Raw genomic sequence first — 26,045 nt, 5'->3', positions numbered from 1 at the left:
ACAGTACTTTTCCTGCGAGTTTATGTGTTACTAGCCTCATAAAAGAAATAACGACTATATGTATTAAATATTCTAACAAAAAGTTAAAAGGATTGAGACATAGGATAATTTTGATATAGGTATGAGAAAATATCAAATGAGAAAAGTGTTAATTCAAACCTTTGATTGTGTCTAAAAGAATTAAAGGCAGGTAGAATAATGAACACAACTGAAAGGAACAAAAAGGATTAAGGATTGAATGAGATAAAATTGAACAAAAGATACTCTGTTTTGGTATGCGAAAAATAGAGCAAAAAACTTCAACTTCATATCACAATAAAGAGCTTGATACCGGTATGAGAATAAACATGAAACAAAGGAAAGATTAAATCTCATACGAGCAGGAATGAACATACACCCAAGTGAAAATCATAAAGCACGTTGAGGGAAAGTAATTCATACAAGTATGAATAAGTTCACATAGGTATGAAGACATTTGATATAGCTATGAAGTAGTTCATATTAGTACAAAAAATTTAAATGGGAGTAACAAACAGTGATGATGATATTGATATGAAGAAACTTAAAAGAACAAAAGACAGTTTCATAGCAGTATGGCCAACAAAGAGGGAGTATGAGATCCTTGATACCAGTGTGAAGTAGTTCATACCGATATGAACAAAAAAAACTTAGTATGAAGAAATTTTAATACACATTAGCCACAAACTGATCTTGTTCAAGGATATTTGAGATAAATTGAATACTTATCTCGAGACATAAAATGACAAGGGATATAGATTAAGATGAAAATTAGAGATTTAAGCTTACACTCCAAATTTTCTTTAGTCTTCAAATGCAAAATCATCTGCAAAATAAATACTTCTCCATTTTATAATCATCAAAACTAGAGTTCAACACTCTTTTCATCCACAACTCATATGTGAGTCCTTCCATGTGCAAAGAGCCACATGAAGGATTTTATCTTTTCCAAGATAGGCCTCCTCCACGACATCTTCCAAATACTATTAGCTCTCCCATTTGTACTCGCAGATAAAAAAGAGTAGGCTTATTTAACAATAAAATTACCATCTGTTGATGGTTTCCAATAGTATTTGTCCTCTTCTCTCTCCTCACTAGGCGGGGGGCATGGGTTAGATACAAAACTGTGTTCAACGAGAACCAAGAGCTTAGTTGTTCAACATTCCACTACCCCCACTGATTCACATAATCCGAGACTTTCTCATTTTTATCTATATATTACTCCGGACTAGCAACTAATTCAATTAAAAGGACATTTAGCAATGACCAATTTTGAAACTAGAAATTAGTAGACTTACCATTCCGAATTTTCTTTCCCACTCTTCTTTGAACTTTTCCCAAACTTCATAGATACCCCTCCATGTGAAAGATGAGTTTTGTTTCTTCATAACATAAGACATACTTTCCTTACCGCATTTGTACTTTCTTCTTAAAACTTTAACCCATAATGCTTTTCATTGCACATTAAATTCCAGCAAAGTTTCATCAAAAAAAGCTTTATTTTGTCTTCGAAAGGCCTTGATCCCCAACCCACCCTCCTTTTTTTCTCGAGTAATCTCATCCAACGCAATCAGATGAATTTTCCTAGTAACCTCATCTTCTCCCCAAAGGAGTTTCGACTACTTTCTATCTCTTGAAAAGGCATTTTAGGAGGGTCATTGTTTGCATGTGATAGGATGGGAGGCTAGAAAGGATTGCTCCAATCAAAGTTATTCTAACAGCTATATTCAAGAATCTACCCTTCCCACTAGACAACCTCCTTTGAGTTTTTTTGAGGATTGGGATGATTAAAACATAAGATGCCTTTTTATAGATGAGGGGTATTCCCAAGAATTTACCAGGATCACTTGTCAAGCCAACACCCAATTTGCAACTAAGCTTATAAGCTCTTGAAAAGAGAATAGATTTTGAGAAGCAAACCTTTGTTTTAGTTTTGTTTATTTTTTCTCTAGAGGCTTCATAGAAAAGATTAAAGGCATGGAAGTATAGTATCAACTTGCACAGATGAAGCTTCACCAAACAACACCAAGTCATCAGCAAAAATAGGTGGGAGATCCTTGGACCCCTAGTAACAAGTTGGACAAGTTTCCAATCTGTTTCATCCACTGCATCATTAATGACAAGATTCAATCTTTCCATGCATAGAGTAAAGATATATGGGGAAATAGGATCTCTTTGTCTCACTCCCCTTAAAGGTTTGAGCACCTTTGCTAGGCTTCCATTCCAAAGCACTTGCATTGATAAGCTTTTAACATAGGCCATAATAATTTTGCAAAGAGACTCAGATAAACCAATTCATTGCAAGGTATCATTGATAAAATCCCATTCTAAGTACTCATACGCTTTTTTAAGGTCAACTTTAATCGCCATCATTCCTTTTTTTTTTTGTCAACTTCATAGAATGTATGACTTCTTGAGCAATGATAATGTTGTCACTACTTTGTCTACCAGCAATAAAGTTGCATTGGCACATACCTACTAGCTTACCCATAATGTTCCTTAGTCTCCAACTCAAGACTTTAGACAAAATCTTATAACTTTCATTATAGGGTGAAATAGGCCTAAAGTCCTTTATGGTCTCCAAAACATCAACTTTAAGAATTAGCATAAGATGAGTACCATTAATTTCATCTACAAACAAAAGGTGGCCAAGAGCTTCTTAATTAAGGAATAAAATCCCTACCAATGATGTGCCAATAATCCTAATAAAAGAAAGCATGTATCTCATCTTGTCTAGGAGCTTTGAAAGATCCCAGATCAAAAGTAACCTCCTTAATTTCCTCATTGCTCACCTCATGATGAAGTTCTTCCAATTCTAATATGTTAAGTTAGGGTAATTGGTGTCTAGTATTCAACAAATTACTCAACTCTGTATGACATGTAAAGAAAGTTCTATAGTAATTGGCTACCATTTTCTCAAGCTCCTCTTGGTCGAATATCCACCCATCATTTTCATTTCTCAACCCTTCAATCCTTTTTTGTCTTCTAGCAATAGTGGATGCATGAAAAACTTTACTATTTTTATCCCCCCAATATGAGCCAGCTATATCTCGATTTTTGGTACCAAATGAGCTCCTCTTAGGTAAGGACCTTATTATACTCCTTCCACAAGTTCTTTTCCAATTAAGCCAATAAAGGATTATCCTGACGCCAACCCTATCCACTCCTTGGATTTTTTTCAATAAACCATTTTTCTTAACTATTAACTTTCCCACCTTATGTTGATTCCAATCTGTGACAGACAATCTTCCCATTCCAATCCCCAAACGATCACATGTTTCTAACCACTTCATCAAAACCCTCTTCTAAGATCCATGCAACTTCGCATCAAAAAGTTAGAGTGCCCCTCCTCTATGGTTCTAGCCAATCTGTACTCACAAGGATTGTTCTATGATCAAAGCAAACCTAGGTAGATGGTGAACCAAAGTTCTAAGAAAAGGGTTTGCCTAAAAGTTATTCATAAGGGCCTAGTCAATTCTCTCCTTAGGTAGATTCCTTTCCCATGTATATCATTCCCCAACACAATCCACAACTTGCAAACAAGATCTCTAAACACAGTTATTAAATTGAAGTATGTATGAGACATTTGGCTCAACACCTCCACATTTATCTCTTATTGAGAGATAAGCATTAAAGTCACTAATAGCTAACAAGGCTCCAATCATACCTTTGCTAAGATTGATTAAATCTTCCCAAAGAATTTGTCTAGCATGAGGATTTGGTTTAACATAAATTCTTGTAACCCAGACAATCTTATTAGAACAAATTTCTTTAACCTGTACGTGAATATAATGGGTAGTCGATGCCACATATATGATAAAATAGCCCTCATCATTCCAAAGAATCCAGATACCCCTCAGAAAAGTAGTGGACTCAACCCGAATCTAGTAACTAAAGCCTAACTTATCACAAATTCAATTTGCTTGACTACCACAAACGCAGGTTTCAACAAGAATCAAGAAACTCACATTCCTCCCTCTCAATAAGTCTTTTATGCTTCTACTAAAATTTTTGAGGATGTGCCTCTACAATTCCACGCAACAATATTGATAGAAACTAATAGAAAAAGGGGACAACTATCAGAATCTAACGATTCACCCACCTCTACACCATAATTTTCCATCACAAGATATTTACCTACTCTTGCTTGTGTTTCATGATATACTTCGTTCTGATGATTACAAAACGAGAAAGTTTTGTTGCTTGTGTGGATTATAAAATCAAGAGAATGGCAAAACCATCAAGAGAGCAAAGGATTAAGAGAGCATGAGAATACCTAATGTTAATAAGTTTATTATTTATGCTTTCTCTTAGTTCAATTGCTAAAAATCATTTTTGAGAGCTTGTATTTGCATATAGAAAGTAGAATACAATTAAAGACAAGTCATAGCCTCAAACATCAAGATCTTAACTTAGAAAATATTTTAGAAAGCATTTCATACTCTTTTCATATACTTGTTGGGAAATTTGGAATTTGAGGGGGGCGGAGTCTTCAATGCTGAAGAGGCTGATGTGTGTATTGATGCTAAGAGAGTTTTGCAAAAAGCAATGGTGGATGCGCATTGTATGGCTCAGGTTAACAATAGAAGAGAGATGAGATGATTTGCTTGTTGAGCTCAAGATGTTGCCGGGGATAGTCTTAGTGCTTGTGGTGGGATTGTGAAGGGAACAAATTAGACCTATGTTTGGTTTCTGCAATAGTTTTTACCTTCTTGCCCACCAACCATTGCAAAATTGTATGGTCTTATGAAGAGTCTTAAGATATGTTGGGGGAGAGAGGATTTTGAAAGATCAAAGCTTATTGTAACTACACAGGCAGTTAATCTTATTTTGTGATAATTTTCCCACCACCATCTATTCAAAGGTGTCACCAAATCCACTTTTGATTTGTTACATAAAGGCTGGCTAGTTTATGTAAACCTAATTAATAGAGATTCAAATAGTATTATTGATCTTCTTTCTAAGAGAGGTCATAGTATTTCCAATGATCTTGCAATCTTTGATCAATACTCACCACCTTTTATTACTATGTAAGGTGGAAAATGATGAAGGATTTCTGTTCGTTTGTTTCTTGTATTTGTTTGTTTCTTGTATTTCTTTGTTTGAGTATTAATAGATTTTATTTGTACTACAACAACAACAACAACAACAACAACAAACCTTTATCCCATTAGGTGGGGTCGGCTACATGGATTGCAAGACGCCATTGTGCTATATCATTTATCAAGCTTTTAGAAATATTATTAATTAAAAGATCGCGTTCAATAACTTCCAAAAGTGTTCTCTTAGGCCTTCCTCTACCTCTCTTAATCGGACTCAAAGTTATATGTTCCACTCTTCTCACTGGTGCCTCCCTTGGTCTTCTTTGTACATGCCCAAATCATCTCAGCTGATTTTCTACCATTTTTTCCTTAATAGGTGTCACCCTCACTTTTTCGCGTATGTGCTCATTTCGAATTTTATCTTTACGTGTATGTCCGCACATCCATTGTAACATTCTCATCTCTGCTACTCCAACTTTATGCTCTTGCTGTCCCGTTAAAACCAAGCATTCACTACTATATAACATTGCCGGTCTGATAGCAGTGCGATAAAACTTTCCTTTAAGTTTATTAAGCACCTTACGATCGCAAATAACTCCTTTAACTTTTCTCCAATTAAACCACCCAGCTTGAATTCTATGTGAAATATCTCCACTGATTTTGCCATCATTTTGAATAATGGCTCCCAAATATCTAAACTTTTCCACTTGAGGTATAATTTGATCTCCCAATTTCACTTCCAAATTATTGTCAAATAGTCCTTTACCAAATTTACAATATAAATATTTCGTCTTATTTTTACTCAGACGAAAACCTTTCCACTCCAATGTCCTCCTCCATAACTCAAGTTTACAATTAACCTCTCCTCTTGTCTCTGCTATAAGAACTATATCATCCGCGAAGAGCATACATTTTGAAATTTCCCCTTGAATATGTTCCGTCAAAACATTTAAGATCAAGTTGAACAAATAAGGACTCAGAGATGATCCCTGATGTAATCCAATCTTTATAGGAAAATCCTTTGTTTGACCACTAGGCATTCTTATACTAGTTTTTACCCCCTCATACATATCTCGTATGGCTTTAATATAAGCAATCCGTACTCCCTTTTTTCTAACGCTTTCCAAAGCACTTCTCTTGGTATACGGTCATAAGCTTTTTTCAAATCAATAAAAACCATGTGTAGATCTTTATCTTTACAACGATACTTTTCCATTAATCTCCTTAGTAGATAAATCACCTCTGTAGTTGATCTACCTGGCATAAAACCAAACTGATTCTCAGAAATACTTGTCTCCAATCTCAACCTGTGCTCAATTACTTTCTCCCACAATTTCATTGTGTGGCTCATGAGCTTAATCCCTCTATAGTTAGTACAATTCTGAATATCTCCTTTATTTTTATTTGTACTAAAAAAATATAAAAAAGAAAGAAAGAGAGAAAGCATTTCATGGTGTTTCATGTCTATTGTTGCGAGAAATAGCTAGTGACATGTGATTTAGTTGAAATGCCTTACAATACCTTTGTACCCGTTGAACCCATTCTCGCAAGAACTAGATGGTGTTATGGCAAGAACTAGACTTCTAAAATGGCATCCTATTCTATTTGCTCATTCATGGGTGAATCAATTTGATTCATGCAAGAATTGAGCTCCAAAATGATGCTTGGTTGTGCCCAACTACATCACGCGAGAAGTGGAGTGACAATGGTAACCTTGAATATAGACTTCTAATTCTCGCAAGAAGTAGGAGTATTGCTCATGAGAATAAGAGTTCCAATAACAACTTGAGTTCTACCCAATCAAGTTCTCACAAGAACTAATTGTTTCACACGAGAAGTAGTTTATCCTTTTGAAATTCTCAAGTTTACATTAGAGAGCTTATAAAAACCCTTGAACACTTCATGAAAAATCCTAAGTCTTGTGTTCCAAAATTTGTCCAACAATTCTCGCAAGAATTGAATCCTACCCATGCAAGAACAAGCAACTAGAGAGGTCATTACCTCTATTATCCAATTCTCGCAAGAACTAGAGTAAGCCATTGTGTGAACTAGTTGTCTAGCGAGAAGCCTGTGTTTCTATCTACCTCATTCACACAAGAACCAGGTTGCATTTTCACAAGTAGATTGAGCTTTATATAAGAAATATAATAAGAAATGGATTTGGATTTGAATTAAATCCAACTCCATAATTTTTAACGTATCCAAATAAGGGATTTGATTCAAATCAAAATCTCCATAAATCCAAACACACCTTTAGAGTTATTGGAATGAACGAGGACTCGTAAAAAAAATCCACATGGCAATATATGATTGGGAAACCTGAAATTAAGTAGCTAAGAGTAAATAATTTTATTTTTCCTCTTTTTTGGTATCTTAAAGGAGTTAGATTATGTTCAGCATGTGGTGATGAAAATTATTGTTTCCTATGTTTGTGAAGACTGAAGAGGTTCATAGGTTATAGCATATTCATGACAAAGATGGAAAATATATAATTCTGGCTTGGCTATCTAGTCTGACATGTAAATACAAAGATATGCTTGGTTGAACCAATCCTTTTTTCTTGCACAAAAATCAAGACATATGATACATCCTAATTTGCATTACCATAGTTTTTCATTACATGTTTTTAATCAAAAGCACGAGTGAGATTTTTCATTCATGAATTCGTTTTCATTTCATTTCTTTTTTTTTTTCATTTCATTCTATTTTGCAAACTAAACAGGCTCTAGGCTAGTTATAAGCTATTATTATATTGTTGACTAAGAAGTATGCTATTTTTTCCTCTTTTATAATCCATTTTAAAAATCACTTCACCTGAACCATTTTATTTCTTGAAGAATGTGAATGCAGGAGGAGCAAATGAACTGAAAACACATTTGACAAAATCTGATCCTCATTTTTTAAGTCAATAATGTAGTTACCACACCCAAAAAAAAAACATGATTAATAATTTGAGATTGCGTAGGTATGGTTGAATAACCTACCAAGCATAAGGATATTTGCCAATCAATATCAATGGCATCTCATGCATATAACCTTTTGAATCAAGATTGATCATTCTCACTTCCATAAAAACCAGTTTTCAGAGTCACTACTTCTAAGTAATTACTATAATCATAACAATCAATAAAGTAGTGGTTTCATAACTTACTGTTCCATTCCATCATTTATAATTTTGATCAGTACCAGCAATCCACCACTTCCTCTTGATCTGGTTTCTGCCACTCCTTTGGGGGGCCTGAGGTCTTTGGGTGGCCATGAAAAGCATCCTTCCCAGGTTTTGCTATTTCAACATAAATCTTCCGCCCATCTAATACCTATAGATATAAAAGCCAGAACATTTAAGAGCTTGTTTAATTTTTTTATTTTTTTAATATCTTCTGTTTCTCGTTTTCACTATCATTGAGAACTAAAAATGTGACTGAAAATGGGTTTGGTAGATTTTTTAGTGCTTCTGCAAAATGACCTAGCCATCTTATACAGTTTTACAAGAAAAGTGAAAATGTTTCAAAATCAAGTCAGAAGCCATTATAACTTGGCGGGAGGAAGTGATAAAAGACAATTTGAGGTTCATTTGGCTTAGGAGAGCCTCTACTCTCTTTAAAACTAGACAATCCCTTTTCATGGCAAAATGATGGAGAAAGAGGATCTTCCCCCACCCCCAACCTCACATTTGAGAGGCCAGAACTCTTCTCACCAGTCTCAATTTCCATACTACAGCGTCCCCTCTCTCAGGACAAAGGGGAAGATTTAAAGACCCACAAAGTTGCACAAGACTGAACATACTCCTAACTGCACCTAATCCCTATTTTTAAAGACCTAATTTTCATTATTTCGTAAACTAAAATGAGGAAGAATAGTAAGAAAATCAAACCTTTTGATCCATGTTTTCTATTGCAAGCATTGCATCATCTTGAGAGGTGTACTGAATAAAAGCATATCCCTTAGATCTTTTTGTGGTATCTTTAACAACTTTAACTGCCAAAAAATAAAAAGGAAATAACATGACTCCAGATGGACACTTTAAAAGTACTGAAAATTGATAGAGTAGTATTAAAACTCGAGACATACCATCAGCTATCTCGCCAAAGTTGGAAAATTCCTTCTCAAGAATAGTCTCACCAGAGGAATATGATAAATCTGGCCCAAAAATATGTTAGAAGTTGGTATAAACAAACTAAGTGGAAAAAAAAATTTGCCCATGACATCTGGATGTTAGGCTGGGAGAATAATCAGTAGGACTGTATGAACAGAATACTAATATTCATGGACTACAAACATTTTAGAAGAATGTCTGCCAAACAATCCATTAGAAAAAGAGACTGAAAATTAATAAAATTAATTTGAATATAATTGGATCAATTGATGCTGTAGGAGATGAAAACATGTTGGAATGCTGCAAGAGAAGTGGTAGATATTATCGTCAAACACAATTTATTACACTAGACATCATCTTTTATGAGGTGATGTGGTGTGCAAGAAGCAAAGGCTTCCAGAGGTTGATGTCAGCCAGTTTATCACAAAACCCTTCACAGACTGTAGGTCTAATGGAGGAATACACTAATCACAACTCACAAGCAGGAAACAGTCACAGTTCCTATGCATTTGAGAGGCACGGGCTCCCTCAATAAACTAAACAGAATCTTCTCTACCTCTCTCTGCAAACCTACGCCCTTTCTACATCCCACCCATTCTCTCACCTCTAACAGCCATGCACAAAATACCTCAATTGCCCTTCACTGGATTCTCGGGCTTCTCTCTAAAATAAGTGAACTGAGGCCCATGTCCAGCAGTTAGCACCTGAGAAGACTCAAACTGATATTACAAACCAATATTTTGGAAAAGATCAGGATATGTGCCTTAGAGCCAAGAGAAATAGACAACTATTAGACCCCCATCTCCCAATATGTTTGAAACCAATAATTCTAGTACAAATGCCAACGAGAACAAGAGCAAGAATGAAAATGAAGATGACTGCTCTATTTTTGTATAAGGTATTTCTTCTTAACGCTACTCCTCCCTTACCAGAAGATTTGTTCCAAAAGTTTGGACCCATCAAGAGTGATGGTATCCAAATCAAAACCAAAAAGTATTCAGCTTTGGCTTTGTGGAGTTTGAAGCGGCAAGTATTGTGTTGCTCTTGAGATGTGTTAGATCAGCTTCCCCCGGACAGTTTTTGAACACTTTGGGAATTTGGAAACTTTCAAACACATCCTAAAAAGGTGAAACCAAGAGACAATCACATGCTGTTCATGAGGAAAATCTACATCCTCAGTCTTCTGGTTTGTGTTTTAACAAAAGCCACCAAGATGGCACTTCTCAAGTGAGTTCTCATGGTTGTATTCCCATACAAATAATCCTAATTGAAACAATAATTCAAAAAGGGTCGAATCTCCAGAATGAAAATTAATAGGTCCTTAACTCTCCTCCCTCCAATTCTAAATATAACACCTAATCAACTAATTCATGGAAATTAAGAAAATCGGTTAAGTTGGTTTTTTTCCATTACTATGTAAAAAATATGCATCCCTTTACCTAAAATACCTCTTTTTCGTGAGGATATTGAATGTAGGAGACAAGGAGAATGAGAAAAACTATGAATTAATAAGAATAATGTGGGGGGGAAAATCCCTCCGATCCTAAATGTAGAAGCTTGATTTGGTCCTAAATATAAGATTTAAATCTATTGTCTCCCAACTTAATATTTTTCCCCAAACTACCCCCATTAATTGCACATATTAAAAGGGATTTTGTTAGAGGGAAGAAGATAGACGAGAAAAAATCGGCTAGAGGGACAAGACACGATATATATTCTACCCTAGACACGTGCCATAAGAAATGAGGGTCCTAGACTGTCAATACTATCCTAAGATTCAGCAATAATTAGAAAACACAGCAACATAATGCATAAAAACGATAAAGCCCTCTATAAAAGCAGTAACATATAACAATACTCTCCCCCTAAAAAGCATCCTTGTCCACAAGGATAGTGGTAGAAGTTGGAGCATCAATGTTGAAGTGTGGAAATTGGTTTTTGATAGCTGAGAGGTCTTCCCAAGTGGCATCTTCCGGTTGAGAGAATTTCCAGCGAACCAAAACTTGTATCACTGGTAGATTATGGTGCTTAATGAGCTTGCAGCCCAATATTTCCTCTAGTTCCAGCATAAACTGACCCTGCTCATCCACTGAAGGCAAGGTAGGACTGGTGGGTACAGTAGGGGTAACATATTTTTTTAGCAAAGAGACATAAAAAACCGGATGCACCCTAGTGGTAAGAGGGAGATCCAGCTCATATGCAACCGCACCTATTCGCTTTACTACCTTGAAGGGTCCAAAGTAGCATGCAACCAACTTATGCAAGGGAGAATTGTTCAAAAGGTTCTTCCTAAAGGGGTGCAACTTAAGAAAGACCGTGTTCTCCTCAGCAAACTTGCGTTCAGATCTGTGTTTGTTGGCTTGCTAGACGGTTCGGTGTTGAGCCTTCAATAAGTGCTGTTTCAGGAGTTGGACGGTAAGCTCCCTAGAAATACAAGTTCTGTCAACTACCTCATTAGGAGAATCTCCAGCAATGTAGGGCAGATGAGTTGAGAGTGGAACCCCATATACGGCTTCAAAGGGAGACATCCCAATTGAAGAATGGAAAGTGGTATTGTACCATAACTCAGCTAAGGGCAGCCATTTGACCTATTGTTTTGGAAAATCACCCATCATACAAGGAAGGTAACACTCCAAGCAACGATTGAGCATTTCGGTTTGACCATTGGTTTGGGGATGGTAAGCCAAGGAAAACTGTAGTTAGACCCCATATAAACAAAAGAGCTCTTTCCAAAACTTGCCACAGAAAATGGGATCCCTGTCGAACGCAACTGACTTAGGAAAGCCATGTAACTTAGCAACATTATCCATCAAGAGATTGGCCACATCCACGGCAATAAACGGGTGTTTAAGAGTAATGTGTCCCAAACCAGAATCACAGCAAAGAGTAATAAATAAGACAGCAACAGCAATTAATATGAGAGGAAAATACTTAGGTTTTGATATTAATGAGATGAATAACCGAATCAGATGTACATGGGAACTCTGATTCTGGCCCAAAACCCTATTTCCCCTAGAAGATGATAAAACACTCTAGCAACACAGATTACAAGCTTCCATACAAGAGTCTCACTCCCATTGGCATTCGAGAGGCCAATCTCTCCTTACTATTCCAGTCTCCTTCTTCTTCTTCTTAGCCCTCCCTTCCTAAACAAAAGACTACTAATACCTTCAGTGACTGACACATCGCCCATACTACCCAAAAGATCCCAATCATTACAAAAGATCACAAAATACTGTTCCTTACGGCTATGGACTGAAGGGTAAACTTCTAGACTGGTTCAAGTATTTCCACTAGAGTTATTCTTCCCCTTTGACTTCCTCTGATATGTCTTAAGAAAATAACGGGCCCTATCATCACCCTCCCCTAAGAGCTCCACCTTGTCCTCAAGGGGAAAAGTTGGAAACTGTGTGCAAATTGTTTCTGCACATTCCCAAGAGTTCTCAAATTCAGGTAAGCCTTGCCATTTAACCAACACTTCTCGCTGTCCATTCATAAGCCGGCGCACCTTCCTAATATCTTGAGGCTGCACTTGTAATTCAAACTCATTAGAAAGCATCGGAGGGATGGTAGGCTGTGCCATAGCAGCTGAAACCGTTTGCTTGAGCTGAGAAACATGAAATACAGGGTGAATGCGGGCGGTGGTTGGAAGTTCCAGCTTGTAGGCCACTGTTCCGATCTTCTCAAGAACCTTGAAAGGTCCATAAAAACGTGGGCTGAGCTTCTCATTGCTCCTCTTGGCTAAGGTCTTTAGTCGATAAGGGCGAAGCTTCACATAAACAAAGTCCCCAATCTCAAATTGCACGTCCCGGCGATGCTTATCAGCTTGGGCCTTCATTTTACTTTGAGCCTTAGCTAAATTGTCCCTTAATTGTTCAATGATCTGATTTCGAGCTTGAATCTGTTCATTCACATCTTCCACAACTGAAGGTTCGCCACTAAATTTCAGAAATATGGGTGGATCCCGGCCATATACCGCCTTGAAAGGTGTCATGCCAGCCGCACTGTGGAATGAAGTATTGTACCAATATTCCGCCCAAGACAACCATTTAGCCCATTGAGTTGGTTTTTCATTAGCAAAACAGCGCAAGTAAGTCTCCAAACTCCTATTTAATACTTCCGTCTGTCCATCCGTTTCCGGATGATACGATGAGCTAAGGCAAAGTTGGGTTCCAGCTTGCTTGAACAATTCTTGCCAAAATTGGCTAATAAAAATTCTGTCTTGATCTGAAACTATGGTTTTAGGGAAACCATGCAACTTCACAACCTCATTCACAAACTTTTCAGCAACATCTTTTGCAGAAAAAGGGTGGGCAAGAGTGAAAAAATGAGCATATTTGGTGAGTCTATCCACTACCACTAGAATGGTGTCTTCCCTTTTGGATTTAGGAAGCCCGGTAATGAAATCCATGCTAATGTCTTCCCAAATGTTTTGAGGAATGGTCAACGGCTGTAACAGACCAGCAGGAGTTAGCGCTTGATATTTATTCTTTTGACAAATCTCACAACTCGCCACATATTGCTGAACATCCCTTTTAATTCCTTCCCAATACACCACATTGGATAGCCTCTTGTAGGTGCGTAAGTAGCCCGAATGCCCCCCTATTGGAGAATCATGATATTCCTTCAATAACAAGGGAATTCTGGTGGAATTTTTTGGTAAGACTAACCTCTCTTTATAGTGTAGGCAGCCATGAACTAAGCTGTACCCTTCCACCCCAGTTTTATCAGTTAGGAGTTGCTGTAGAATTTTGCTCAGTTTCGGGTCTGCTTGCACCTCCTTCTCCCATTCTTCCACATCATTATATTGCCATAATGAGAACCCCATTAGTTCTAGTGATTCTTCTCGTCTGGATAGGGCATCAGCAGCCCTATTCTCTTTTCCGGGCTTGTAAATAATCTCAAACTTGAAGCCCATTAATTTTGACACGCATTTCTGCTGGTTCTCATCAACCACTCTCTGCTCCAGCAAGTACTTTAGTGCTTTTTGATCTGTACGGATGATAAATTTATGCCCCCAAAGGTAATGGCGCCATTTTTTAACTGCCATAACAATAGCCATGAGCTCTCTTTCATAAATAGAGCATTGTTGGGCTCTATGTGAGAGCTTTTGGCTAAAATATGCCACTGGTCTGCCTTGTTGCATCAAAACTGCCCCTATTCCGGTACCAGACGCATCAGTCTCAAGCTCAAAAGGAATGGTAAAATCGGGCATTGCGAGCACGGGTAGTGAAGTCATGGCAGTTTTGAGCTGTTCAAATGCCTTTTCCGCTTCCACTGACCACTTGAAAGAATCCTTTTTAAGTAAATCAGTAAGGGGGCTAGCAATCTTCCCATAGTTCTTGACAAATCGACGATAATACCCGGTCAGCCCAAGGAAACCCCTCAAAGACTTCACATTCTTAGGCTTTGGCCATTTCATCATGCTCTCTATCTTAGCGGGATCAGCTTGAACTCCTTCTCTTGATATCAGATGCCCCAAGTATTCAATCTTGGGTTGTATGAAACTACATTTCTTCAAATTAATCACAAGCTGGTTTTCCTTTAAGATAGCAAATACATTCTCCAAATGCTTTAAATGAGTGGTTAAGTCATCACTATATATGAGAATGTCATCAAAAAATACCAATACAAACTTGCGTAAATACTCCCTGAATACCTCATTCATCAAGGATTGGAATGTTGAGGGAGCGTTGGTTAATCCAAAGGGCATCACCTTGAACTCATAATGTCCTTCATGTGTTCTGAATGCTGTTTTGTGTTCATCCCCAGCCTTAATCCGAATTTGGTGGTATCCAGACTTCAAATCCAGCTTGGAGAAAATTTTGGCTCCCTTCAATTCATCCAATAGTTCATCTATGGCTGGAATAGGAAATTTATCCGAGATTGTAATTTTGTTTAAGGCCCTATAATCAACACAAAACCTCCAACTTCCATCTTTCTTCCTGACCAACAACACTGGACTTGAGTAGGGGCTGTTGCTTGGCTGAATAATTCCAGCCTGTAACATGTCCTTCACCAAACCTTCTATTTCGTTTTTTTGCATATGGGGGTATCGATAGGGCCTTATGTTCGGTGGCTGCTCTCCAGGTTTAATAAGAATAGCATGATCTTGTGGACGGGCTGGAGGCAGGCCTTCAATAACTTAGTAGACAGTAGGATATTTCTCCAATAACTCCTGAATTTCAGGAGAGAAAATGAAAGTACTTTCATTGCTGCCCGTGAGCCCACTATATTCAATTAGAAACCCCTCTCCTTTCTTTCCTACAGAGCGAATTAGTGACCTGAAAGTAGCTTGAGCCCGAGTGAGAGATGGATCACCCTGTAAGCAAATTCTCTTTTCTTTCTTGCCAATCTTCATTGTTAACTCGCTCCAATTGACCTTCACATCCCCCAGGGATTTCAACCACTCCATTCCCAAGACTGCATCAACCCCTTTCAACGTGAAAGGATAGAAGGTTTGAATGATTTGGTACCCCTGGACACTCAAACAAAGGTCCTTACACCTTTTCCTCCCTTTTACAACAAACCCATCACCCACTGTAACTGTATATTCAGAAATCTCATCAAAAGGTAATTTCAATTTACTCTGTAGATTTTCAGCTATGAAGTTATGGGTAGCGCCACTGTCAACCAGAATTATCACTTCAGTGCCTCCGATCCTCCCTTTAACCTTCATAGTGTGATTATCGCCGAATCCTCCCATGGAATTGAGAGATAATTCCATCTGTGCCCCTTCATCAGCATTTTCGAATTCCCCTCCTTCAAGTTCAGCCTCTGCGTCATCTTCCTCTCTCTCCTTTTCTGCCCCCATCTCCATTATCAGTACCTGAAGGTTCTTGTTTTTGCACTGGTGGGTCGGGCTGTATTTATCTCCATACTTGAAACACAGTCCTAACTCACGTCGCCTTGCAATCTCAGCGTCAGAGAGTCGTCGTGAGTTTCCTGTCCTCTTCGTCGACAATCCCCAATTCGAAATGCTCGCAGCCTTGGAATGCTCTGTTTTCGTATCCGTTTTCTTCGAATTTTCGGCAGCTGAAGACGTTGCAGTGTGCGTGTTGCGATTCCCTTCAGTCACGTGCGCAACTCGTGTGGAATAAATGGGTTGAAGCGTTTCGGGTTTGGGCCCAAACTGAGGACGTTGGGTTCGGGTGATCCGGGTTTCTCTACAATCTCCAAGTATCCAATTCCTCTCCTCTATACACACCGCCATCTCCATCAGCTCTCGCAGTGTCGGAGTTTTCGTTAACTTCAACTCAGCTCTGATCTCTGGTTTTAACCCAGAACGGAACGCACCGATCAAGCATTCTTCAGAGGCCTCCTTCAGCGGCGCAGATAAGAGCTCGAATTCTTCAACAAATTCCAGTACCGTCCTGTCCTGTTTGGATGTGAACAATCGCTCATATTCCCCCCCTGGCTGAGAAGAGTGAAACCTGCGTAGCAGCTCACTCTTGAACTCCGTCCAGTGACTCAGAGGTATCCTGGTCTCCAGCCATTGGTACCAGTTTAATGCCTTTCCCTCAAGACATACCACCACAGCCTCAAGCTTATCTCGTTCTGCAATGGAGTTAACATGGAAATATCTCTCCACCCGAAAAAGCCATCCTAGCGGGTCCTCGCCGGAAAAAACAGGTAATTCTAACTTTCTATATTTGCTCCCGTCTGTATCACCGCCTGGGTTGCTCACTGAAACCTCCTCATGACCTTCCTGTTCGTTTGCACGTGGCCCGGTTATCTTCTTCTCTATTTGCACCAAGGCATCATTAATAGTCTTCAATGTTTCTTTAATACCGTTTACATCTCGGGTCAATACCCCAACCGTTTCCTTCAGTTCCTGTACCTCCAGATCAGCATACTGGACCCTTTCCGCCATATCTCCTTACACACCACACCCAGAGATTGTACCTGCTCTGATGCCAAATAATGTGTCCCAAACCAGAATCACAGCAAAGAGTAATAAATAAGACAGCAACAGCAATTAATATGAGAGGAAAATACTTAGGTTTTGATATTAATGAGATGAATAACCGAATCAGATGTACATGGGAACTCTGATTCTGGCCCAAAACCCTATTTCCCCTAGAAGATGATAAAACACTCTAGCAACACAGATTACAAGCTTCCATACAAGAGTCTCACTCCCATTGGCATTCGAGAGGCCAATCTCTCCTTACTATTCCAGTCTCCTTCTTCTTCTTCTTAGCCCTCCCTTCCTAAACAAAAGACTACTAATACCTTCAGTGACTGACACATCGCCCATACTACCCAAAAGATCCCAATCATTACAAAAGATCACAAAATACTGTTCCTTACGGCTATGGACTGAAGGGTAAACTTCTAGACTGGTTCAAGTATTTCCACTAGAGTTATTCTTCCCCTTTGACTTCCTCTGATATGTCTTAAGAAAATAACGGGCCCTATCAAAGAGCCATAAAGTGAGCTGCCTTAGATAACCTGTCAACCACTACTAAAATAGTAGTTTTAGGGTAAGACTTGAGGAGGTCACTAATAAAATCCATGGAAAGCTCGGACCAAACAGGATTAGGTATGGGCAAGGGTTGGAGAAGCCCTCGTGAAGCTATTAGTTCAGGCTTAAAATGCTAGCACGTCGTGCATTGAAGCACATAATTACAAACATCCTTCTCCATGCCCTTCCAGTAAAAGAAGGAAGCAAGCCTTTTGTAAGTAGGATTCATACCTAAATGCCCACCTACGCCATCAGCAGGAAAAAATTTGAGCAAATCAGCCTGAAGGCCACAGTCAGCCCCCACGACCAGCTTACTTTGCCTTTTTAGTAAATGATGCTTCCAAGTGTACTTAGGTTTAGACAAAGGATCAGCCTCTAAGGACTTAATTAGATGCTGTAAATTGTCGTCTACAAGCCAAGACTCACGCGCTCTCTCATACAATGGAGAGATAGGCATAGAAATAGCCAAACAAAACCCATCGGAGCATCTGGATAAGGCATCAGCTGCTGTATTGTCGCTGCCCTTACGGTAAACGATCTCATAGTCCAATCCCCAAAGCTTATGGAGCCACTTACACTGTTCTTGACACAAATCACGTTGCTCTAAAGGGTGTTTCAATGGTAAATGATCTGTTTTAATAATAAATTTACGGCCTCAGAGATAAGAACGCCATTATTTAACAACAAACACAATGGCTAACAACTCACGTTCGTAAGCTGATAATTGCCTCTTAAGGGTGGATAGTACCTTACTAGCAAAGGTGATAAGGTGGCCATTCTAAGACAAGATAGCCCCCATTCCATGTCCCGAAGCATCAATTTCGATAACAAAGTCTCACTAAAGTTGGGAAGAGCAAGCACTGGAGGGGAAATCATAGCGCTTTTGAGAGACTCAAAAGCAGATTGAACCCAAGAAGTCCACACAAAGCGTTCATTCTTCTTCAACAACTTAGTCAAAGGACTACTAATAGAACCATAGTTTTTGACAAACCGTCTATAATAACCCGTAAGTCCAAGAAACCCCCACAACTCTTTAACGGAAGATGGAACTGGCCAAAAAGCAATAGCATCCAGCTTCCTCGGATCAGCTTGTACACCATCAACAGTAATAACATGGCCCAAATAATCAATCTCTCTGGCAACAAAAGTACACTTTGAGGCCTCAACAAAAAGGTGATGCTACCGTAAGATTGTCAAAGCTTCTTTCAAATGCTCTAAATGCAATGTCCAATGCTTACTATAAACCAAAATGTCATCAAATAAAACCAGGATAAATCGATGCAAAAATGGCTTGAAAGCTGAATTCATTAAACCCTGGAAGGTGGCAGGAGCATTAGTAAGACCAAATGGCATTACCATAAATTCATACAACCCTTCATGAGTGCAGAAGGCAGTTTTAGGAATGTCAGCTTCATGCATCCGTATTTGGTAATACCCTGCTCGCAGATCCAGCTTGGAGAAAAATTGTGCCTCGATCAATTCATCCAAAAGTTCCTCAATGATTGGAATCGAGAATCTATTTTTAATCGTGGCTTCATTCAATCGTCTATAGTCAACACAGAAATGCCATGCACCATCTTTCTTTTGGACTAAAACAACGAGAGCTGCAAAAGAACTATTGCTGGCCCAGATAATCCCATTGTTGAGCATTTACTGGACTTGCTTCTTAATCTCATTTTTCTGTACAGGGCCATATCGATAAGGTTTGCAAGTGATGGGTTGATTTATTTTGAGAGGAATAGCGTGATCAAATGAACGAGTGGGGGAAGGGTAGAGGGTTCAACAAATACATCTTGGAAAGAAGCTAAAAGATCTTGCAACTGTGGCTGTTAACTGCTCAAGAGAGATGAGTTCAATGGAAGTTGAACTTGTAGGTGATGAGGGGCATGAATCAAGTAGAGATGATCAGCAGTAAGCACCGTACCCCATGAGATGGTGACTGGAGAATTAGAGTCCTGTGGGTTGTACCCCAAACCCTTCAATTCGATCAAATTGCCATCCTTATAAAATTCAAATAATTTTGCAACCATATCCATAGTGAATCTGCCCAAGGTTTTAAGCCACTGGGCTCCCAAAATCAACTCATAACCTCCGATTTTCACAACCAAAAAATTAGAAGAGAAAAAAGAATCACCCATTTCTCATTCTAAATCCGAGCAGTGTTTTGTAATGAGTAGTTGTTAAGTGTCAGCCACAGTAATTCGAACACCTTGTTTCTCTTGAACATGCAACCTAAGGCGTTTAGCTAGACCAGAATCGATTACATTATGTGTGCTGCCTATATCAATTAGAATAATAATCCCCTGATGTTTAACACGGCCAACAAGTCGCAAAGTGGAAGTGCCAGCTTTAAAGTGCCAGCTTTACCTTCAACAGCATTAATAGTGCCCAGAGGCTCGTCAGACTCAACAGATTCCTAGGCATCTTCGAAAGCATCTAAATCATCCTCCACAAGGCAAAGACTTAGGAATCCTTACACTTATGTGAACTACTGTACTTATCACCACACCAATTGAAGAGGCCTTTGTGTCTGCGATCGTCCATTTCCTGTTTGGATAAAGCCATGGAGGGCTTTAAGGAGGCCGATTGCCCGAGATTGGACGAAAGTTGTGTTCTGGGCTTATCCACAGTTCGGCCCATAAAAGAAGCAGTCATAGGAGTTGGGTCTAATTTAAAACCTAAAGAAAAAGAGGAAACTCGAAGTCCTGTAGCTGATTGAGATAGTGAAGATTGAGAAGGTAAAAACCTTCGAGAAACATGAGGAGTGTTTTCATGAATCGCTCGAATTGTGGCGAGTTGGTGTCTAGCTAACTTCATCGCAGTGGTCAGGGATTTCGGTTGAAAGCTGAGGACTCCTTGCTGTACGTCATCCTGAAGACCCCCGATAAAGCAATTCATCACTGCCTCTTCAGATAAATGCACTTCTATCAGTAATTCATCAAATTTTTCTTCATATTCTTCTATAGAAGCCTTCATTTGAAGCTTTTTAAAAGCTATCATGGGAATGTCATCATTTACATCACCAAATTTTAGCCTCCATTTCTTTAAAATAGTCATCCCAAGAAAGTTCAGAAAGTGGGCGTTGTTTCACAAAAGCTAAATGCCATGTTAATGCTCATTTTTCTAGATGAATGCTCAAAAGCCGGATTCAGTGTTCAATAGGTGTTTCATCCACAGCAAAGAATTGACAACAGCAATAAGACCACCCTCGAAAGTCTGTACCGTCAAACTTGGGAAACTCTACTCTGGTATGTTTAGTTGGAACCAAATAAGGTTGGGTGGGTGTCAGAAGAATGCCCTGAAAAGAGCCAAACAAAGGTGGTGGTATGGAAATGCAAGGAAGGGAAACGACGGCAAAAGGAGTGGCTAGCCGAGAGAATCATGGGGGTGGAGGAATAGCAAGAGTTAGTAGAGGTGTTGGTGTGTTCACAGAAGGAGTGTGGGATGGTTCACCGGTTTCAAGGGTAACAGGATGAGGTGGTAGAGTAGTAATCATGGAAAGCTTAGCTAATATATCAGTCATTTGGCTCGATAACTGATTCATGGTCTGCTTTATCTCGGAAATCTCCTGGGAATGTTTGTCCAAAGTTTGTTACGTGCTTTGAACCAATGCTAATTTCATTTCCAGGCAGTGTTCAAGATCACCCACGCGCTCGGTAGAGGATCGCATCTCTGGCGAACCCATGGCTAGAGAGACGGCTATGATACCTTAATGTTAGAGGGAAGAAGAAGATAGAGGAGAAAAGACTAATTCATTTCATAAAATCGGCTAGAGGGACAAGACACGATATATATTCTACCCTAGACACGTGCCATAAGAAATGAAGGTCCTATACTGTCAATACCATCCTAAGATTCACCAATAATTAGAAAACACAGCAACATAATGCATAAAGACAATAAAGCCCTCTATAAAAGCAGTAACATATAACAGATTTCAATCTTTAGTAGTAATGTCCAATGTAAATGACTAAAAGGGGTATTTTAGGGAAACCAACACATTTTTCACAAATATTTTTCACAAATAACTTCAATAATTTTCTTAATCTCTATAAATTAATTATCTAACTCCCACATTTAGAACTAGATGGAGTATTAAATAAGAGATACAAAGAAGATTGAGATCCTATATTTAGGACCAAAACGAATCCCTCAACTAGGTCTTATATTTAGGACCCAAGGGAGTATAAAGAAAATGGCTGCGAAGGAAAATCAGAAAAGTATCAGCAACCTTATAAGCAGGCTATGTATCATTGCACATTGATATCAGGAGTATTTACGTTTCTTCATCCAAGCAGAAAATCATGTTAAATTAGTAATTGTGATTAAGGAAGCATGTGGTATTGCTGCATGCAATTTTCTCTTCTAGCAATCCCCTCCTCACTCACTCCTTGAAACATGTGAGATAACGGACACCTCTTCAGTAAGCAAAGAACTCAACTCCCTTACAAATGACAAATTCTTCAATACATCACAGTAGAGCTCAAAATTGACAGTTTTATATAACAAAAAATGCATTCACATATTGGAATCATCCAAAAAATAAAAAAAAGTAACCAACACGAACATATGATCAAACACAACAGAGATTCATGTATTTTCCTGTGAAAGCTGAGTATTCTTTCTTTGGTTTAAAAGATACATGCGTATGAAGACACCTCCATATATCTATCTATGCTAATAATTCCAATCAATTGAGAACGGCTTCAGAAACACCTTCACCAGCTTGCGTCCCTGGTCGCTTGCTGGCGAGGAGAATTCTCAGCGGCAATGTCACCTGTTCAAGACGCAGTATCTGAGAGACACCGTCAGCTATAAAATTCTGTTTGATTGTTTGCTGCAATTCCAACATAATTGAAAGTACACGCCCCTAACAAAATTCCCCTACAATTGGGTCGGCTCACATCTACTTTTATCTTTTTACTTTTTTGCATCAATTTGGCTATTTCCATGTTTAGTTCCCAAACAACCCCCCTATCGCTGAGATATACCCTTAACACTCGACTACGAGCTCCAAAGATTCAGAAGCCTATATATTCTGCCAAAAAAGGAAAAACATGGTATACCAATAAATTTGCTATCATCCATGAACGAATGAATAACATAAAAATTCTCAGTTCTCAATCGTACAAACTGGCAAGTACTCAGTCAACACTCAACATAGTTCCATGAAAGCTAAACCAGAGATGGGCATAAATAAATCAGACAAAGGTAAGCATCAAATAAAGAAACATGGCATTACTTTTAACCACAATTTTGCTTGCGAGCGGGTAGTCATGGAGAGATGCTCTGAGCTTGAGAGGAAAAGAATAAGTTGACCTGGATTCGGATGCTCTTACGGTGGCTAAACGGAAGGCGAAGACGGAGGAAAACGCAGTCGTGGTAAGCATCGCGAACGGGGACTCAGAAAGCGAAGAGCATGGCCTAGGCTGAGTATCCACAGACCCTCGAGCCGGCGGCAGGAAACAGCATCAACCCCTGGCTAAGTGGTAATTGAATTATCATCGAGTTTTGTCTAGAACGGGAACTCTCGATCCCTCAATTTTCTATAATAATAATAACAATAACAATAATAATAATAATAATAATAATAATAATATTTTTAAAAAAATAATAATAAAATTTTTTTAAATTATATAAATAATAATGTGATTCCTCAAAATATTATAATATCAATAAAGTTTTTAAATATCTTTTTTCTTAATAATTTTTTTAGAGAAAAGATCATTTTATCCTTACTAAAAATAACAAACCTCAACCACAATTTTTGTTTAACGAATCACAACTTTTATTTTGTAAATCATAAGAATTAAATAAAAAATCATAACTTGTTCTTTATCATTATATTATTAAAAAATAAGCCACAATCATAAATTTTGTTTAAAGAATAATAATTTTTGTTCTATAAATTACAAGAGTTGAACAAAAAATCACAATTTATCAAGTGTAATTTCTATTATTAAAAATAAATTCTCAAAATAACAAACCCCATTTACAACTTTTGTTTAAAAAATCACAATTTTTCTTCAAAGAATCATAGCAATTGAACAAAAAATTATAATTTGTCAATAAGGATAAAACAATCTTTTCGTTAAAAAAGTTATCAACATAGATGTCCCTAGGGGCTTCATTGATATTATGATATTTTGAAAAATCAAATTATCATTTACATAATTTGGAAGAATTTTATTATCATTTTCCCTAATATTTTTGATAAAATAATAATAATAATAATAATTTTAACTATAATAACTGCTTGTCTTTTTAAAAAAATTGAGAAAATAATAGTACAATCCCCCTTATTATATAAAGGATAAAGGGGCAAAAATATCTACAAATTAGTCAATCAGAGGTGCTCAATATTCTAAAGTGAGGAAAAGAGTAAAAATACCCATAACATTACATGAGTAGATGCAAAAGTGATCGAACTATTAACTTTGACCTAATGCCATTAACTTTGACTAATAAATGTTGCCTGTATATGCCATGTGTCAGCCTTTGCTGTTAGTGGACTACTAAAGGGATAAAAATATTCATGAAGTCATTGACTAGGAGCAAAAATATCCATAATGTTATTAGATGTAAAAATGATCAATCCATCAAATCCCTTAAATATTAACTGTTTAGCTGATACATAAGCAGAAGTTGACCATTTTTTTGCTGACACAAATAAAAAATATTCTCAGATGAAATTCTCTGGAGGTTAATCAATTATTATATGAATATTATGTGAGAAAATATTGTTTTCATCGATTATCAAATTAAGTCGTTTGTTTCTTTGCAGCAGTGGCGAAAACCATTTGAAAATTTTAAACCTATCATGAATGAAATTGCTTACAATTGTAACAATGTTCTTAAGGTAACGCGACGTAGGAGGTGTGCTCAATCTCAATCTTCAAATGTGTACAACAAATCTCACTATGTTGAATATCAAGTTTTGCAAAGAAAAAAAATGAGTGGAAAGGGAGAAAGGAAGGGAGCGAGATATGTGACGATGGGAAAAAACCATGTGATATAAATTTTGACAGATTGGTTACTAATTATGGGTACTCATATAATGATTGATTAATATTTGTAAAAATTCACTTGGGGATATTTTTGGTCTATATCAGCAAAAAATAGTCAACTTATGCTTAGATATCAGCTAAACAGTCAATATTTAAGGGATTTGATAAATTTGTTACTTTTACATTAACTCTAGTAACGTTATGGTATTTTTGCTTCTGGCTAACAACTTCGTGGGTATTTTTGTCCTTTCATTAGTCCACGTCAGCAAAGGTGGACACATAGCATGCACGGTCAATATTTAACGATTAAAATTAATGGTATTAGGTAAAGTTAACGGTTTGTCACTTTTGCACCTCCTCATATAGCATTATGGGTATTTTTATCATTTTCCTTACTTTAGGATATTGAGTGTCCCTGACTGATCACTTTGTGGGTATATTTGCTCCTTTACCTATATATAAACGACAATTAGACCCTCAAAATAATATAATTTTACTAAAGTCTCCATGAACTTAGATGTCAATAAATTTAAATTGAAAAGACTATTTTACTCTCATTGAAATTTGTGATTTCTTGTTCAATTCTTGTAATTTTTTAAATAAAAATTTTTATTCCTTAAACAAAAGCTATGATGAGAGTTTGTTATTTTGATAACTTATTTTTCAATAACAGAAATTACTTTTGACAAGTTGTGATTTTTTGTTTAACTTTTGTAATTCATATAACAAAAGTTGTTATTCCTTAAATAAAAATTGTGATCAAGGCTTATTTTTTAATAATAGAAATTACATTTACTAAGTTGTGATTTCTTATTTAATTCTTATGATTTATAAAATAAAAGTTATTATTCTTTAAGAAAAAGTTATAATTAGAGTTTGTTATTTTCAATAAAGGCAAAATGGTTATTCTACTCTAAAATTTATTGACATAGAATTTCCTAGGAACTTTTGTGGACTTATGACATTTTAAAAGATCATATTATTATTTATATAATTTGAGAGATTTTATTATTATTTTTCAAAAAATAAAATTCTATTGATCCTTTTTTAAAATTATTCTTCCAATGATAATAATAGTGTGAGTCTATAACTATATATATGAAATAAATGACAATCTAATCCGTCAAAATGTCATAATTCTACTAGAAATTTTTAGAATTTATTTTTTAATAAATTTTAAAGTAAAAAGACTATTTTATCCGTATTGAAAATAACAAGCCCCAATAACAACTTTTGCTTAAAGAATAAAAAATTTTATTCTGTGAATAACAATAATTGAACAAGAAATTATAACTTGTCAAATGTTATTTTTGTTATTAAAAAACAAACCCTGCTTATAATTATTGCTTAAAAAATAACAATTTTTATTATGTGAATTGCACAAATTAAACAAGAAATTTCAACTTATCAAGTAT

General features: G+C 37.2%; 1 protein-coding gene across 4 annotated transcripts in view; it reads right to left on the bottom strand.

The window, feature by feature from the left end:
* Nucleotides 1-23,119, bottom strand: part of LOC129288164 (organelle RRM domain-containing protein 6, chloroplastic) — a 35,585-nt gene extending 12,466 nt beyond the window's left edge. For 3 of the 4 annotated variants that reach the window (XR_008587939.1, XM_054924588.1, XM_054924587.1), the window contains exons 1-4: nucleotides 22,866-23,119; nucleotides 9,132-9,200; nucleotides 8,935-9,038; nucleotides 8,212-8,377 (exon numbers count right to left, since the gene is read on the bottom strand). Coding sequence is in view for 2 of the 4 variants with exons in the window: in XM_054924588.1 (XP_054780563.1) it covers nucleotides 8,240-8,377; nucleotides 8,935-9,038; nucleotides 9,132-9,200; nucleotides 22,866-23,013 (459 nt within the window). In the remaining 2 variants the exon portion in view is untranslated. Of the gene's footprint in view, nucleotides 1-159; nucleotides 7,380-8,211; nucleotides 8,378-8,934; nucleotides 9,039-9,131; nucleotides 9,201-22,865 lie in introns of all 4 variants that reach the window. The other variant, XR_008587940.1, reaches the window with a different exon arrangement.
* Nucleotides 23,120-26,045: the final 2,926 nt, after the last annotated feature.

Source organism: Prosopis cineraria, unplaced genomic scaffold (assembly GCF_029017545.1).
Source record: "Prosopis cineraria cultivar Desert tree isolate PC_DT_omini unplaced genomic scaffold, ASM2901754v1 PC12, whole genome shotgun sequence".
Taxonomy (NCBI): Eukaryota; Viridiplantae; Streptophyta; class Magnoliopsida; order Fabales; family Fabaceae; genus Prosopis; species Prosopis cineraria.
Note: the sequence above shows the minus strand (reverse complement) of the source record. Positions and strands in the feature narration are given on the sequence as shown.